The sequence below is a fragment of the Piliocolobus tephrosceles genome, chromosome 11, assembly GCF_002776525.5.
Source record: "Piliocolobus tephrosceles isolate RC106 chromosome 11, ASM277652v3, whole genome shotgun sequence".
Classification (NCBI taxonomy): Eukaryota; Metazoa; Chordata; class Mammalia; order Primates; family Cercopithecidae; genus Piliocolobus; species Piliocolobus tephrosceles.
The window spans coordinates 116,372,357-116,388,310 of record NC_045444.1 but is presented as its reverse complement, the minus strand read 5'-3'; the positions used below and the strand labels follow the sequence as shown (position 1 = coordinate 116,388,310).

Genomic DNA, 15,954 nt, shown 5'->3' with positions numbered 1-15,954 from the left:
GGGTGCGTGCATTAACATTTTTATTAGACTGCATTTACATTTTAAATCTTTAAAATTGGTCTGCAGTTTGAAATGGCACTAGCTCAATTTTTTGTTGTCTCTCGCTCAGCCGTCACCAAGTCTAGTTTTAATTCCTTTGTCAGAAGTCATTGAGATGACAGCTTCCTGTCACAGGCTGGCATGCAACCTCAGGTGTTTTCAGTCTCTTAGTGCTACAACTCGAATGCACTTCAAAAATAATTGCCATTTTTTTAAGGGGGGTGAGCATTTTCTTTTTTTTTTTGTTTTCTTTTTGTTTTTTTTTCAGATGACACTAGCTTCAGATATCTTTTTGGAGCTTTGGATACGATTTAGTAAAAGAGATAAAACAAGACTAATCTATTGCCTACTTCTTCCTTCTTTCATCTGCTGGAGTTAACTATGACGTATTGGTGCTCTTCGGACAACCACCTGGGTTATTGGCTGCAAGAGGCCCTATCTGCCAGTTCCCATCTACTTAGCATACCATTACTCTCTTTCTAACACTTTTCCAGTATTTGTCATGTTAAACCTAAATTAACTGTTATGGCCACCTAAGCAACACTTCCATTTTGAGAGGACAAAGAAGACACCATTTCAAGAGTACAATACTGGTAACAGTACCCTCCTGGACCACTTAGTATAAAGTGATTTTTTGCATCTTCTGGACTCATAGATTTCAAAACACCTGCACTCATTAACTTGCCAATTGGTCATGAACTTCCTTTGGAGTAAAAAAAAATACAATATATAAAAGATTAGCCATTAAAGTGTTTTTAAAAATCAAATACTAGCTACATTCTCCCCACTATAAATAAGAATATATATGTGTCATCAGAGTAGGAACTAAATAATATTCAACATTCTTTCTAGCCCTGGCCAGTTCGGTGTCTCACCCCTGTAATTCCAGAATTTTGGGAGGCCGAGGTGGGCAGATCGCTTGAGGCCAGGAGTTCGAGATCAGCCTGGCCAACATGGTGAAACCCCGTCTCTACTAAAAATACAAAAATTAGCTGGGCATGGTGGCGGGTGCCTGTAATCCCAGGTACTGGTGAGGCTGAGGCAGAAGAATCGCTTCAACCCAGAAAGCGGAGGTTGAGATCGCCCCACTGCACTCCAGCCTGGGTGACAGAGTGAGACTCTTGTCACAAAAACAAAAAAAACAAAGATCCTTTCCAGCCCTAACACTTTATTAATCTACAGGTTTTCAAAGAATTAGAATCCCATATAAGAAAATATATGTAAACTAGTACTAGAATTAGAGCAAGAATAACAGTAAAAAAAAATTTTTTTTTTTTTTGAGGTAGAATCTCGCTCTGTTGCCCAGTGGTGAGATCTCAGCTCACTGCAACCTTTGTCTCCTGGGTTCAAGTGATTATCCTGATTCAGCCTACCCAGTGGCTGGGATTACAGGCTCATGCTACTATGCCCGGCTAATTTTTGTATTTTTAGTAGAGACGGGGTTTTGCCACGTTGGCCAGGCTGGTGTTGAATTCCTGACCTCAAGTGATCCACCCCTCGGGCTCCCAAAGTGCTGGAATTACAGGTGTGAGCCACCACACCTGGCCAAGTAAATCTTATTTATTTATTTATTTTAAAGACTGAGTCTTGCTGTGTTGCCCAGGCTGGCGAGCAGTGGTGGGATCTCGGCTCACTGCAACCTTTGCCTCCAGGGTTCAAGCGATTCTCCTGCCTCAGCCTCCCGAGTAGCTGGGACTACAGGTGTCCATCACCATGCCCAGCTAATTTTTTGTATTTTTAGTAGAGACGGGGTTTTGCCATGTTGGCCAGGCTGGTCTCGAGCTCCTGGCCTCAAGTGATCTGCCTGCCTCGGCCTCCCACAGTGCTGAGATTATAGGCATGAGCCACTGTGCTCAGCCTCTTTTTTTTTTTCAAGAGAAGGGGTCTTGCTATGTTGCCCAGGTTGGTCTGAAACTCCTTAGCTCAAGCAATCCTCCCATCTGAGCCTCCCCAAATTCTAGGATTATAGGTTTGAGCCACTGTGCCCAACCCTTGAGTGAATCTTTGATTTAGAAAGCAGTGCACTATTTTTTCTAAAGCTGGAGATCATTATAAAGATCAGCTTTGAGAAACTAAACTGACCCCAAGCTATAATCTGAAAGTTATTTTTTTGAATAAAAAAACCCCCCAAGCCCAAAACAAGATGGTATCAAGTAGTAAAAGAGAAGCGCCTGTATATGGATACGATATATTTCAAATGTTACCATATAAACAAAGAAAATATTTATGTATAACATTTATATTCTGGACTCTTGTCAGTGGTGTTATGACACTAATGAGAGAAATAGCTGCCCTCAAATCCATGTCAAATGCGCAGTTATTTGGATTTATAGGGCCAACGAAAAAGATGCAGTGAAAAAGAGACTAAAAAACAGAATCAGCCCGAAAGAAAGATTCATCTAAATCTGGGGCATAATTTGGATAATATACAACATTAAAAAAATAAAGACAGGAGAAAGAGGAGGAAATGTACAAGAAATAATTTTAGAAAGTCATTCCAGAAAAAAAATCTATCTTATAAAACACATTTTAATGCTAGTCTTTTAGTACTTATTTATGTCAGGCCACCTCTTACTGGATGTTTGGTTTCCTGTGCTGAGACTCAGAAAAATTGTCTTGTGGTTAGAAAATAGCATATTCTCAAGGCAGTTGACTGAAAAGTATATTTTTTTGGCATGCCATTTTTTACAACAAATTTTACTTTAAAAAGAGGATGAATTAATTAGCTTGGAGATTAACTCTCACTGGTAGAAGTATAGTGGATTTATTCAGCATGCTTAAAAAAGAAAATGGATCAGAATTTAGGATTTTATATATATGTAACTGACAGAACCTGAGATAAAGGGGAGTTTTTCACCTGCAAAAAAAAAAAAAAAATAAATATAAAAAGAAAGAAAGAAAAAGAAAAATTAAGAACACTGAAGGGATGGTGGGAAAGATTTCTTAAAAAGAGGAGTTAGGGCCGGGCGCGGTGGCTCACGCCTGTAATCCCAGCACTTTGGGAGGCCGAGGCAGGCGGATCATGAGGTCAGGAGATCGAGACCATCCTGGCTAACACAGTGAAACCCCATCTCAAATAAAAATACAAAAAATTAGCCAGGCGTGGTGGCGGGCGCCTTTAGTCCCAGCTACTCGGGAGGCTGAGGTAGGAGAATGGCGTGAACCCAGGAGGTGGAGCTTGCAGTGAGCCAAGATTGCACCACTGCACTCCAGCCTGGGCAAGAGAGCACAATTCCGTCTCAAAAAAAAAAAAAGAAAGAAAAGAGTAGTTAGAGGAAGGCATGCACCTAAATTAGACTTGAGGGCAAAGTCTGAAGAACGTCAACAACAGAAGTATTCTTTAGGAAGCCGAAAGCCAGGAGCACTCCTAAGGATAATTTACTAAAATAAAAAGGTAAACAGATATTCAGCCTGTTGAGGCTTACAAATGAGAGAAATGAAGCATGCTTGTAAAATACCAGACCCTCAAAGGAAAGAAAATGCTAAAAAAGACAAAGTTTTAAAGGCTGTAGAGTAAAAATTAAAACATTCTAACTTACTTGAGGTAGATGAAAATAGAAAATCACGTAAGATTAGAACAGATTATATTTTTGACCACTCATGTTAGGAAGTGAAGAAATGTCAGGATCATAAATCTTAAAGCTGGCCAGGCGCGGTAGCTCAAGTCTATAATCCCAGCACTTTGTGAGGCCGAGGCTGCTGGATCACCTGATGTCAGTAGTTGGAGACCAGCCTGGCCAACATGGCAAAACCCCGTCTCTACTAAAAACACACACAAAAAATTGGACAGGCGTGGTGGCCGGCGCCTGTAATCCCAGTACTTTGGGAGGCCGAGGCGGGTGGATCACTGGAGGTCAGGAGTTTGAGACCAGCCTGGCCAACGTGGCGAAACCCCGTCTCTACTAAAAACACAAAAATTAGCTGGGCGTGGTGGCACACGCCTGTAATCCCAGCTACTCGGGAGGCTGAGGCAGGAGAATCGCTTGAACCCAGGAGGCGGAGGTTGCAATGAGCGGAGTTTGCGCCACTGCGCTCCAGCCAGGGCAACAGAGGGAGCCTCCCTCTCGATAAATAAACAAACAAATCTTCAAGCCAATGGAAAAATGAATAATCCGTTTAAAAAATGAACGACGCCGGGAGCGGTGGCTCATGCCTGTAATCCCAGCACTGTGGGAGGCCGAGGCAGGTGGATCACGAGGTCAAGAGATCGAGACCATCCTGGCCAACATGGTGAAACAAGGTCACAGTGAGCTGAGATCGCGCCACTGCACTCAGGCCTGGCGACAGAACGAGACTCGGTCTCAAAAAAAAAAAATGTACAAAAAAGGATGACTTTCAGTATTTCATAAATCACCAAATGAGCAAAAACCCCTAAAAACAGTTTAATTAAAAATTTGAGGCTGACTCTGGGCCCACTGCCTAGGAATTAGCCCTGCTCCGCAAGGAGCAGTACTGTTTTAAAAAAAAATTTTTTTTGGACAGTCTGATATTACATTTGTAATATTTCTAAATCTTAAATTAAAAAATATATTAACATTTGTATTTTAAAAGATGCTTTTAAAAATATAAAAAAATTAACTCATTACCTATTTTGTTTAAGGACTCCTGGAAAAACCGAGGGAATGATCAATATGCACACCAAAACAAATATATACAAACTTCTAAATTTCATTTTATAGGAATAGTATCTATTGAAAGCGCAGGGTGCATGAATAACTCAGTGACAGGCGTAAGCTCAGCCAGGATTAGAAACGTCTTCCCAATGGAGGCCCCGCTCAAGTTGAGAATTTCATGGACACAGTAAATCATCCAAAAGCCCACCTTCAATCACCAAAGTAGGCATAAAAATAGGCCGATGGTTACTTTGGAGATAATATAATCCTCGGTCTTATTGTTGTGGAGCAGATGTCATTATGGGTGGGGCTGAAGCGCAGAGCAGCTGAAACATTTTTATACCACCACCCGCACACTTTCAATGGGATAGAAGGGACTCAAAAAGGTAAGAGAAGGGCTCCCAATCGTCAATTGCTACTAGAAATAACTAAGTTTTGATGTGGCCATGGCACACGTAAAGGCCATAAAGAGATTTATAAAATTCTCCATGATTAATTCCTATCCTGGAAAAGAGGCAATCTTCTTTTCCCCTCCCTAGCCGGCTCCTCCTTGGGACACTTGGCTGAGTCTTTCTTTCCCTCCTTCTCACGCTGAGGTGAGGCCGCACGCAAGCCTGGGACGCCCGTTTTCCACTTCGCGCGGAGGGAGCTCTATGGGTAGGAAGCCGGGGTGGCGGGAAAGGAGCGCGCGGGCGGGGAGGCAGAGAAGGCTTGCCGGGGACTAGCCGGGCTCGGGGAGAGCAGGCACACGCGGGCCGCCGGACCGAGGAGGCCGAGGTGACGAGGAAAAATCTCCCGGCGCGGAGCCGGGACCGGGCGCTTCCGGCGGGCTAAGGCTGCTCTCGGCCTAGCACAGCCTGGGTCCCAGGCCCCAGCCGGGCCAGGTAGGGAGTTAGGAGAGAGGATAAACCGTGGCTCGCACTTGCCTGAGTCCGGGTGACCAGTAACTGGTAATAGTCTTTGCTCGGCGGCGGGCCTTGTCCTACAGTTTCAAACAGAGTCTCCGGCAGCCACGACGCCATCTTGGGACGCCACCGCCGTCGCTAAGACAACCAGGAAGGGGCGGGGCTTGGTCGGGGTCAAGGGGCCAAAACCTTAGCTTAAATTGAACCACGCTTATGAACTGGCAGAAGGATTTCTAACCTGAGGCGATTCTCCCCTTCTCCAAGGGTCTCAGGGAACCCTGATCCGTGAAATTTCCAGCTCCAGGTCCCGGGTGACCCGAAGGGGAATTAGTTCCTGCTACCACGGAGGGGAGGGGGTGACCCCGGCGGAGGGATACCAAGCGGAGCTCACAGTCCCCTTCCTGGTCCCTCGAAGGGATCGGGCGGAGATCGGAGGCTGCTGGGAGAGTCGAGCCGGGCGGCGGGGGAGGGAGGGGCGATGTGATGGGCCGCCAGTAGGCAGCGGGGCCGGTCCCGCGGACGAGCCCGTCATCCAGAGCCTGAGGGCAAAGTAGTTCCCCGAGCGTGTCAGAGCGGGCGGGGAGGGAGGCGGCACGGGCGGAGGCGCACGCCGAGCGCGGTGCGGCGGCCCGGGGGAAAATGGAGGGAACCGGGGGCCGCCGGGGCCGGCGGGGGGGGGGGGGGGGGGGGGGAGCTAGTGGAAGTTACTGCCGCGCCACCGAGTCCGGACCGGAGACTTTGGGGCCTAACTAGGTAATTGGGGCGCAGCTCCGGGCGGCGGGGGCAAGCCTGGGGGGAGGGGGCCAGCTGAGGGGTTGGGGGGGCGGGGGGAGGAGCTGGAACAGAAAGTCCCAGGAAGCCCGGTTGTGTCATCGCCGCGATTCGGCCCCCGCTTGGCCTGCTCCCGGCGCCGGCGGCAGCGGAGCCGCGGAAGGACCGGGCCGGGGGTGGACGGGAGAGACGCTCGAGGGCCGCCGCTGCCGGAGGGACCGGGGCCCGGCGGGGGGTAGGGGTCGCTGGGTCCCTCCTCCGGCTGCCCGCAATGAGAAGGGCCCTTCAGAGAACTGGGGTAAGGCTTGCGGGTGTTGGGGAGCTCGGCGGGGGTCGAGAGGGGCCGGAAGTGGGCTTTGGAGCTTGGAGGGTGTCTGGGAAGAGAGAAAGTGGGGGGCCGGAAGTGCAGGTGGGGGGTGTGAAGACGGCAAGGGTTCCCCGGAAATGGGACGAGGGGCCCGGAAATCGGGAAAGGGGAGGCTCCGGGGCCGTGGACGGCCCGGAAATGGAAACTAGGGAGCAGCTCGAGTGACAACAGTTGTGGGAAGCGAGGGTCAGAGGAGGGAGAGGCCGGAGTGACTTTAGACCGCAGTAAGGGGTTTCCTGCCCAGGGGGACGGCGAGGGACGGTTGAGGGAGGGCGAGCCCGGAGACGGGGTCTGCGCGGGGCAGTTTTTTAAGCCGTGGGAAGTTGAGGCTGAGGGAGGACGATGACGAGGGGGGCATGCAGGGAGGCCTAAAGAAGCCAAGAAACTTGACTGAGAGGAATAGAGTATCCTTTTAAATAGATCAGAATGGAAATTGGTGGTAGGTGGGTTTAACTAGGACTTGGGGGAGGGAGGTGGGCCAATTGTCACCCCAATCGTATTAGCATTCAGAGGGAGTCAGGCGATTAATTTATTTATATGTGGATTACATAAAACCTATTACAACGTTTGTCCATCAGTGCAGCCCCTCTCCTTCCTTCTCCATAGTGAGTGGGTTTTCTAGTACAGGAACAAGTTGGAGGGGAGTTCGAATAACGAAGGTAGTAAAACCTCAAATCCTGTCTTCCTCGGCGTCTTTCCCTTCCTCAGAATAAGAAATCCTTCATTTCTTAGACGGAAAAATGCGGAAAAACATAAAAACACATGTAAATCGGGGGGAAATTACACGTTTGAACTGCTGGTGGGGGACAGGAGGGAATTGGTTACCTTACGTGGTGAGGAGAGAACGGAAGGGGCAGCTTCCAAACCCTTAAGACAGATCTGTTTGTTTTTTTGATAACGCTGTTTTACTTTGTCTGGGGGAGGTTTAGCCTAAGCATCGAGTCTGGTGGTGGGCATAGTTTAATTGCTTCGTTAGTTAATTGGGGGAGGGAATGTGTCTGTGTGTAAAGGTTGGGCCGGTGCGGGGGGCGGGGGGGCGGGTACGGTTAATAGCGCAGTGAATCCGTTCTAAGTGGACGTCTAACTGCTCTCCTGCTATCTCCTTTCCTAGTCGCGGTCCTCGATCTTGTCTGGGCTGCCAGATCACCCGATCTCCGGGCTTTACTCCGTTTTGTAGGCCCTTTAGTGATGTGTTTAACTTTCTATTCCTCTCGAGAGTCTCATTAGATATTTTTGGCATTTCATTTTTTAAAGACCTGGCAAGTTGAGGCTCAGAGTCTCCTCTTTAAAAACCAAACAAAAAATACGGGGTAGAAAGTTGAAAGAGCTATTGAGTGGGGTAAAAAACCGACGCTCAGAACAAAGGTCCTAGTTGTGTTAGAAAAAAAGGCAAGAGGCCTGTATATGAGGCCTGTGTGTGTCGCATTTACACCCCGGGGTGTTGAGGAATGGAGTTAGCAGAGGTTTAGAGACAGTAAATTGTAGAGGATTTTATTGAGGCTGATTTTCATATTTATCGCATGGAAAGTGATCAATATTAAGTGTAAGTTTTAAAGTATACAAAATTTCTAATTCTTTCTTTTGACACTTCCTCCTGTGTGTTCAGCCCCAGAAATGTTGAACTACTGTGACTATCTTTGTGAGATTGAGGGAGTTTTTTTTTTTTCATTTATCTTAAGCTTAAGAGTACATAACATGTTTGGGGTTTGTGGGCTTTGTACACGTCTGCCTTTTCTATGAATGTGCCAATATCCATAAGAATCGGAAAACTGTAATTATCATTGTTTCCATTAAATCCCCAGTTTTTCAGGAGTGTGAGCAGTTTTTAAGTCTGTTTAGCTGACATTTATACTACTTAGTTTGTGTCTATGAACAGGCTTTTTTTTCTTTTTTTTTTTTCATTTTACTTTCAAAAAGTTTGAGAACAGTTTTGGCAGTTAGAGTTCCAGAGGGTGCTAAACTATAGTAGTTACATTTAAAAAACGAATGCGATGCTAGGTAGATCACGGTGAAATCAGTACTTTCACCTGGCAAAGCAAATTTGTAGTAATGTATTATTCCATGTATGATTGCTTTCCCATTGTAACTTTTTTTTTTTTTTTTTTTTTAAAGACAGAGTCTCGCTCTGTCACCCAGGCTGGAGTGCAGTGGTGCAGTCTAGGCTCACGGCAACCTCTGCCTCCAGGTTCAAGTGATTCTCCTGCCTCAGCCTCCTGAGTAGCTGGGATTACAGGCACGCACCACCACGCCCAGCTAATTTTTGCGTTTTTAGTAGAGAGAGAGTTTCACCATATTGGCCACCTTGGGTGATCCGCCTGCCTTGGTCTCCCAAAGTGCTCACGAGAACCACTGCACCGGCCCCAGTGTAACTTTTAAGATTATTGTATTTATGTTATCTAGACAAGGTTTTAATACCCTGCTTTATTTTAGGGTTGTCATCTTAGCAAAGAAAACATCACTGGCTTGGAAATTCACATGCTACCAATTAGTAGCTTTGTGACCTTGAGCTAGTCACTTAACCTATCTGGCCTTCATTTATTTTATCTGTAAAATGGGAGTGGGTAATCTCTATTTTACCTCACTGGGTGGTTGTGAAACCCAGCAGATGTAATGACTGTGGAAAAAAAAACAACATGCTAAATAAATTAATTTTAGAAAATTACGTTAGCTGTTTTGAGTTCATTTTTAAAAGATACAGCTTCTCATTAGTTGTGGTGGTCCGTGGGGCAGGGGAGATTTAATGTAAAGTAGGTTGAAGGTACAAAGTTATAGAACTTTATAATTTGAAATTGCTGCTTAATTGGTAGTAGAATTTGGGTCTAATTTTTGTCGTTTTAAAGTTACCTTCTTTTTTTGACATTAGCATGCCAGATACTTGTTTGCCATCATTCTACCTAATAAACTTGTTTATCTGTTTAAAGAAACTTCAAATTTGTTTACGTTTTTTATTGACAAAATTTGTACCTTTTCTGGTTTGTGACTCATGAAATTAACTTAATATAAGAGATTACAATTAGAGAATAATGCTTCTGAATCTTGGTCACTGTTTTCTATAGAACCTATGGAACTTTCCCTCCTTTTAAGTGGATGGGTAGGGATCTTTTTCACCAAATGTGATACCAGTTGCTCCTTTATTTTTTTGTTTGCTATTTGATGGACTCAAGTCAAAACAGCAACCTACTTGGTTTTTTTATCTTCACTGAAATCGCTCCTTGCAATTGCCTGTTTGACATGGACTTTTCCGTCTTTTAAATCAAGCAAGCACCCACTACGTACAGAAAATCATAGAAGATAAAGGATGTAAAGAACAACTTAAAATTCATCCCTTCAGATCGCTTCCTCAAACGTTTCTACCTGTGATCTTTATATTTCTGATTATCTGTACTTGCTTCATTTCTGCATTACAATATTGTATTTGTTGACATGTGTTGCTTTTGTTTCCCTGATTGGATTATAGGCTTCCTGAGGGCAAGGATGATTTCATATCAATGTGGTATGTGTGAAGGTATGCTAATAAACCTGATTGGTCTGGGTGAGGTGGCACTGGAGGTGGGGATGCGGGAGGCGGGAGGATCGCTTGAGGCTAGGAGTTGTAGCCCAGGCAACATAGTGAGACTGTCTCCCCAAAAAAGGAAAAATTAGCAGGGCATGGTGGCATGCGTCAGTAGTTCTAGGCAACTCTGGAGGCTGGAGCGGAAGGATTGCTTGAACCCAGAGATTTGAAGTTAATAGTTATGATTCACACCACTGCACTCCAACCTGCTTGGAAGGGTTCTTTGACCCCGGCAGATTCTTCAGAATGCTTTTTGTTGGTTGGTTCAGTGATCATGGCCTCTTCACATCTCCCCTGACTAATGTGCCATTAGAGTGCCTGGATGGATATCAACTGTCACTGCCATGTTTTAGTGTTAAGCCAGTGGCTTATTCTGTGCCACTTTTTTCATAGGCCAAGCTTTAGTTAAGAAGGCCAAGCCTGAGGGGAGTCCAAGCCAAATAGGGTGGAAGAGTAAAAATCTGGTGGACATTACAGAATAAATATAATTTTTAGATTGTTGTATATAATCTTAGTGCTTGGTAATTTTTTTTTTGAGACAGAGTCTTGCTCTGTCGCTCAGGCTGGAGTGCAGTGGCGCAATCTCGGCTCACTGCAAGCTCCGCCTTCCGGGTTCATGCCATTCTCCTACCTCAGCCTCCCAAGTAGCTGGGACTACAGGTGCCCACCACCATGCCCTGCTAATTTTTTTATATTTTTAGTAGAGACGGGGTTTCACTGTGTTAGCCAGGATGGTCTTGATCTCCTGATCTTGTGATCCCCCCGCCTCAGCCTCCCAAAATGCTGGGATTACAGGCGTGAGCCACCCCGCCCGGCCAGTGCTTGGTAATTCTTAACCATGTAGTGTAGTGTCATGTAGTGTAATGTAAGCTTTACTTGTGTATTTTCTTTTGGTACTTGTGTATCATTTCAGCAGCTGTGTTGCAGACTTGAAGACATAACCTCAAAGCAGCTGTTCTCTACCTCTCTGCTGGGTTTCTCTGTGCATAATGGATGCTTGCTGTTATTTGTAATAAATAGATAAGTATACTGATGCTAGACCTGTCCCTTGTTTTTTTTTTTTTTTTTTAAGGTAAAATTTAACTCAGCTAATGTCTTGGATTTTTAAAAAATGTAGTTCTTTAATATCCTAACTTACTGATAATTTTAGGTTGTTGGCAAAAAGAGGTTTCCTAGACTGAAATAAGTCTGTTCAGTCATTTTTCTCTGAGGCGTTTTAGATTTTGGTTATTTCTTGTGATTTCAGTAAATCATTGGATAGAAGAAAAAGGAACTTAACTCATTATTCAGGCTTACATGCTTTTTTCTTGAGAGTGCAGAAGCTATTGGCAGCAGTCAGTTTCATGGTTATGCTTGTTTGTTTGTTTGTTGAGACGGAGTCTCACTCTTGTCGCCCAGGCTGGAGTGCAGTGGCGTAATCTCGGCTCACTGCAACCTCCACCTTCCAGGTTCAAGCGATTCTCCTGCTGCAGCCTCCCAAGTACTGGGATCACAGACAGGCGCCACCATGCCCGGCTATCATGGTTATGCTTGATTTAAAAGGTCATTCAGGTGATCCAGAGTGAAAAATACCTGCTACTCTGTGTTTTCCTTAATAGCACTGTTCAAGTGATTTTCTGATTTGAAGGCAAGACTTAGGTTCCAGTCCTGGCTGTGCACTTCCCGTCTTTGTAACCTTGGGCAGATAATTTAACTTAGTACTTTGTGAGCTTCAAGTGCCTAATCTGAAAAATCTGATTATTACCACCTAACCTAGAGTCAATTGTCATTTATATGCTAGACATTGTGTATTTAGATTAGGCTCCATAGATGAATTGGAACACAAGGCCCTTTCTCCATTTGTTTACAGTACTGTCGGCCATTGCCTCATTTGTTAAAACTCTTTTAACTCGAACATACCTCTGTTATATGCATAGGTATCCTACTTGAAACATTTGACCAGACCCAGTGACTCATGCCTGTAATTCCAGAACTTTGGGAGGCTGAGGAGGAGGATCGCTTGAGTCCAGGAGTTTGAGACTAACCTGAGCAACTTAGTACAGACCTTGTCGCTACTAAAAATCAAAAATTAGCTGGGCATGGTGGCACATGCCTGTAGTCTCAGCTACCTGGGAGGCTGAGGTGAGAGGATTGCTTGAGCATGGGAGGTCGAAGCTGTGGTGAGTTTGAATTGTGCCACTGCACTCCAGCCTGGGAGACAGTGAGACCCTGTCTCAAAAGCAATTTTTTATTTTTTTAGTATACAATAGTATTCCTTAGTTGATTGTGAATTCTTTAAAGTCCTTAGCCTCCACCCTTCTTTTTTAAACTTTTACAAGGACACTAATCCCAAGCAGTGTCCCTTTTTGTTTCTGCATCTAGCACAGTACCTGGTCCATAATAGGGATTAAGTGTTTGTTGATAGAATAAGTCTTGTGAAAATAAAATAAGATACTTTAAGTGGAAATATTTCGTAATGGCTTAATGTCCTCTTTTTTAAATTTTGATTCATATTTTGAATTGTTAATGCTAAAATGATTGAGACTTTTAGTCAGTATATATTTGGAGACTGCAAGTTACTTTAAATCATACATTTAAAAAGGAATTAGGGCAAGCCATTTTGTTATTCTTTAATTGTACGTTATGTGCATATAATAGTTGATAGTTTAAAGTACATTGAGGACCTAAATAAGTTTTTTTTTTTGATATTGAGTCTCCCTCTGTTGTACAGGTTGGAGTGCAGTGGCGCAATCTTGGCTCACTTGTAAACTCCACCTCCTGGGTTCAAGCAATCCTCTTGCCTCAGCCTCCCCAGAGCTGGGGTACAGGCGCTTGCCACCACACCCAGCTAATTTTTTGTATTTTTGGTAGAAACAGGTTTCACCATGTTGGCCAGGCTGGTCTTGGACTCCTGACCTCACGTGATACACCCGCCTTGGCCTCCCAAAGTGCTGGGATTATAAGAGTGAGCCACTGCGCCTGACTGATATGTTTTAATACAGTGCTAACGGATTAGTGTTTCCAATTTATAATAGTATACATCGTTCTAGTTTGTTCTGTTTCTTTTTAGAGAGCATGTACATATTTCTGTAAATATGGTGTTATTACCTGTACATAGATTTTTGAAGGCTATTTATAAGCCTAAGTGTCCATCGACAAGCCTTCAAGACTTGAAGTTACAGCATTTCAGTGTGTATTTTAATCAACTTGTTGGCTGTCATAACCAATGAGTTCTACCCTGACTTCAAAACTCCTACTCATTCTGCCCGTGGGCAGTGCTCTGAATAAATAGATGTACCTTGTGCTGTCTTCTTAAGGTCAGATTAACTTAATTTAAAGTTTTTGTACTGGTAAACGTGTGATGCCCTGGAAACCTAAAGTGAGTTTTCACAGTAGCCCATCTCTTGAAATTCTCTCTTCAGTTGTAATTTAAGCTGCTTTGTGTCCTTAGAGAGCAGGTTCATAGAGATCATATGAAGGTCCCCTACTTTTTTTGATTCTCAAAAACCAAGTGCTTCTAGTAGCCTTGTAAATAGGAAATATATGCAAGTGCTGTCAACTTCTAGGACCCCAGTGTTTCGTAATTCTGTTTGTTTTGCATCCTTGGCTGCAATCAGATTGAACTGTTTCTTCCTCTCTGAACACACCCAGCAACTTTTTAGCATTTTTGCTTTGGTTTTTTGTCTACTTGAATTGATACCCCTCCCACATCTTGTATCTGTTTATTATTATTATTATTATTATTATTAGTTTTATTTTTGGGGGCAGAGTTTTGCTTTGTCGCCCAGGCTGGAGTGCAGTGGCGCGATCTCAGCTCACTGCAACCTGCACCACCTCCTTGGTTGAAGCAATTCCCCTGCCTCAACCTCCTGAGTAGCTGGGATTACAGACTGGTCTTGAACTCCTGATCTCAGGCAATTCACCTGCCTCGGCCCCCCCAAAGTGTTGGAATTACAGGCGTGAGCCACGGCACCTGGCCTGTATCTCTTACAACTATATATACACACGCATTTAACTTTCTTCTAGTGACTCCTTTAAAATTTTTACTCCTTACTCTCCTATTCCCCTTGTGTAACATATTGCAGGATGGCTTTCACATTCTATCTTATATAATTGGTTGTTTACATCTTAACTTCTTAACTGCATTTTTGGCCTCTTCAAGGTAGAGATCTCATTCTTTTATCTTCACAGTGTCTGGCACAAGGCTTCCAACATAATGCATTGTACATGGTAGGTGTACGTGATAGTGTGTTCTGGTGTGACACATTGAGAAACTGTGTTGTGAAATAATATTAGCATCATTTGCCATAATTTACTTGCTTGTTTTCATTTTTCAGGGGTTGGCAGCTGAGTGTAGAATATAAATTTTTCAAAATTAGGCTCATTAAAATCAGCTACTTAAGGAATTATTAAGACCCTAGAATAGTTTAGTTAGTTGGTTACCCCGAATTTAGCATTTGGAGATTATGTTTATTAGTAGATGATGATTTATTTATCAATACATATTTATCAAGTGCTTACTGTGTGCCACAGTTGTGCTTTGCAGAATATAAAAGGAACCTGAAACATTCCTTGTCTTCCAAGTTCTGTTATGTTTCATATAGTTGATATTTAACTTATTCCATCACAGCTTATTTGTCTAAAACTATATATAGGAATATAGTATTTAGCCTAGATAAATATTCTGTAAATATTCTAAATGTAGATTTTTCTGCATTTAGAAAATCTGATATTAGAATGTAAATTAAGAAACATGAATTAGGGCATGATTTGTGGCTATACTAAATAAATTGTTGAAGCACCTTCATTTACAAATATTCCGCCAGGCGCTGTTGCTCATGCCTGTAATTCCAGCCCCTAGGGAGGCTGAGGCAGGAGGATGATTTGAGCTCAGGAGTTTAGGAACAACCTAGGCAACACAGCAAGACATTGTCTCTACTAAAAATAAAAAAAAAATTAGCCTGATGTGGTGGTGCATGCCTGTAGCCCCAGCTACTTGGGAGGCTGAGGCAGGAGGATCGCTTGAACCCAGGAGGTTGAGGCTGCAGTGAGTCAAGATCATGCCACTGCACTCCAGTCTGGGCTGCAGAGTGAGACCCTGTCTCAAAAAACAAAAACAAATATTCATCAGCAGCTAATGTGAGTGCGTATCTGGTTCCATACAAGATCTGCCCTCTTAGAGGGTGCTGAGAAAGAAGAGATTTATAAAAGGAGATTCCTTATCTTGAAATGTACTTTGTTGTAGATGAGTTCAAACTTATGACAACAGCACACAACATCTAACATTGTGCATATTTGTTATTGAGTACAAGATTGGGTTCTATACAGTGGGTACTTGGAAGTTTAGAGAGGTTCAGTTCTGGGTTGAAGTTACTGAGGAAGACCAAGAAGAGAGAGGGGCTTAAACTAGCCCCAATTGGAGGAAGGTATAGAAGAACGGGGAGCTTAAAGGTGTAATTGTGGTGAGGATCTAATATTAAGATAAATGAGCTCTCTGGAGTAGAGGGTCCATATGTTTGAAATCACAGGAATTGGGCTGAGATTATTGAAGTTCTTAAATGGGAGATCAAGGAATTGGATTTAACAGATGATGTTGAATGATTGTTGATCCCTGAATAGGTGATGATGTGAAAAAAGTATACAAAAATATTTATGAATGAATTGAAAATGAAAATAAAAGTGCTTTTAGATGTTATTTTTTATGACAGTGCTTCCCTTTCTGGTACT

At 43.7% G+C, this 15,954-nt stretch overlaps 2 protein-coding genes across 19 annotated transcripts in view; one reads left to right on the top strand and one right to left on the bottom strand.

Annotated features, from left to right (window-relative positions):
• FBXO36 (F-box protein 36) overlaps positions 1–5,888 on the bottom strand; it is a 97,096-nt gene extending 91,208 nt beyond the window's left edge. Inside the window, exons 1-2 of the mRNA XM_023193927.3 lie at positions 5,796–5,888; positions 5,579–5,695 (exon numbers count right to left, since the gene is read on the bottom strand). Coding sequence (XP_023049695.1) covers positions 5,579–5,674 — 96 coding nt within the window. The 5' untranslated portion in view covers positions 5,675–5,695; positions 5,796–5,888. The remainder of the gene's footprint in view (positions 1–5,578; positions 5,696–5,795) is intronic.
• Positions 5,889–6,175: 287 nt separating this feature from the next.
• The window catches only part of TRIP12 (thyroid hormone receptor interactor 12), a 154,349-nt gene continuing 144,570 nt past the window's right edge, over positions 6,176–15,954 (top strand). For 9 of the 18 annotated variants that reach the window (XM_023193908.2, XM_023193925.2, XM_023193923.2 and 6 more), the window contains exon 1: positions 6,179–6,310. The gene's annotated coding sequence lies outside the window, so the exon portion shown is untranslated. Of the gene's footprint in view, positions 6,311–6,395; positions 6,627–15,954 lie in introns of those variants that run through there. The other 9 variants (XR_002726701.2, XM_023193917.2, XM_023193924.2 and 6 more) reach the window with 4 other exon arrangements.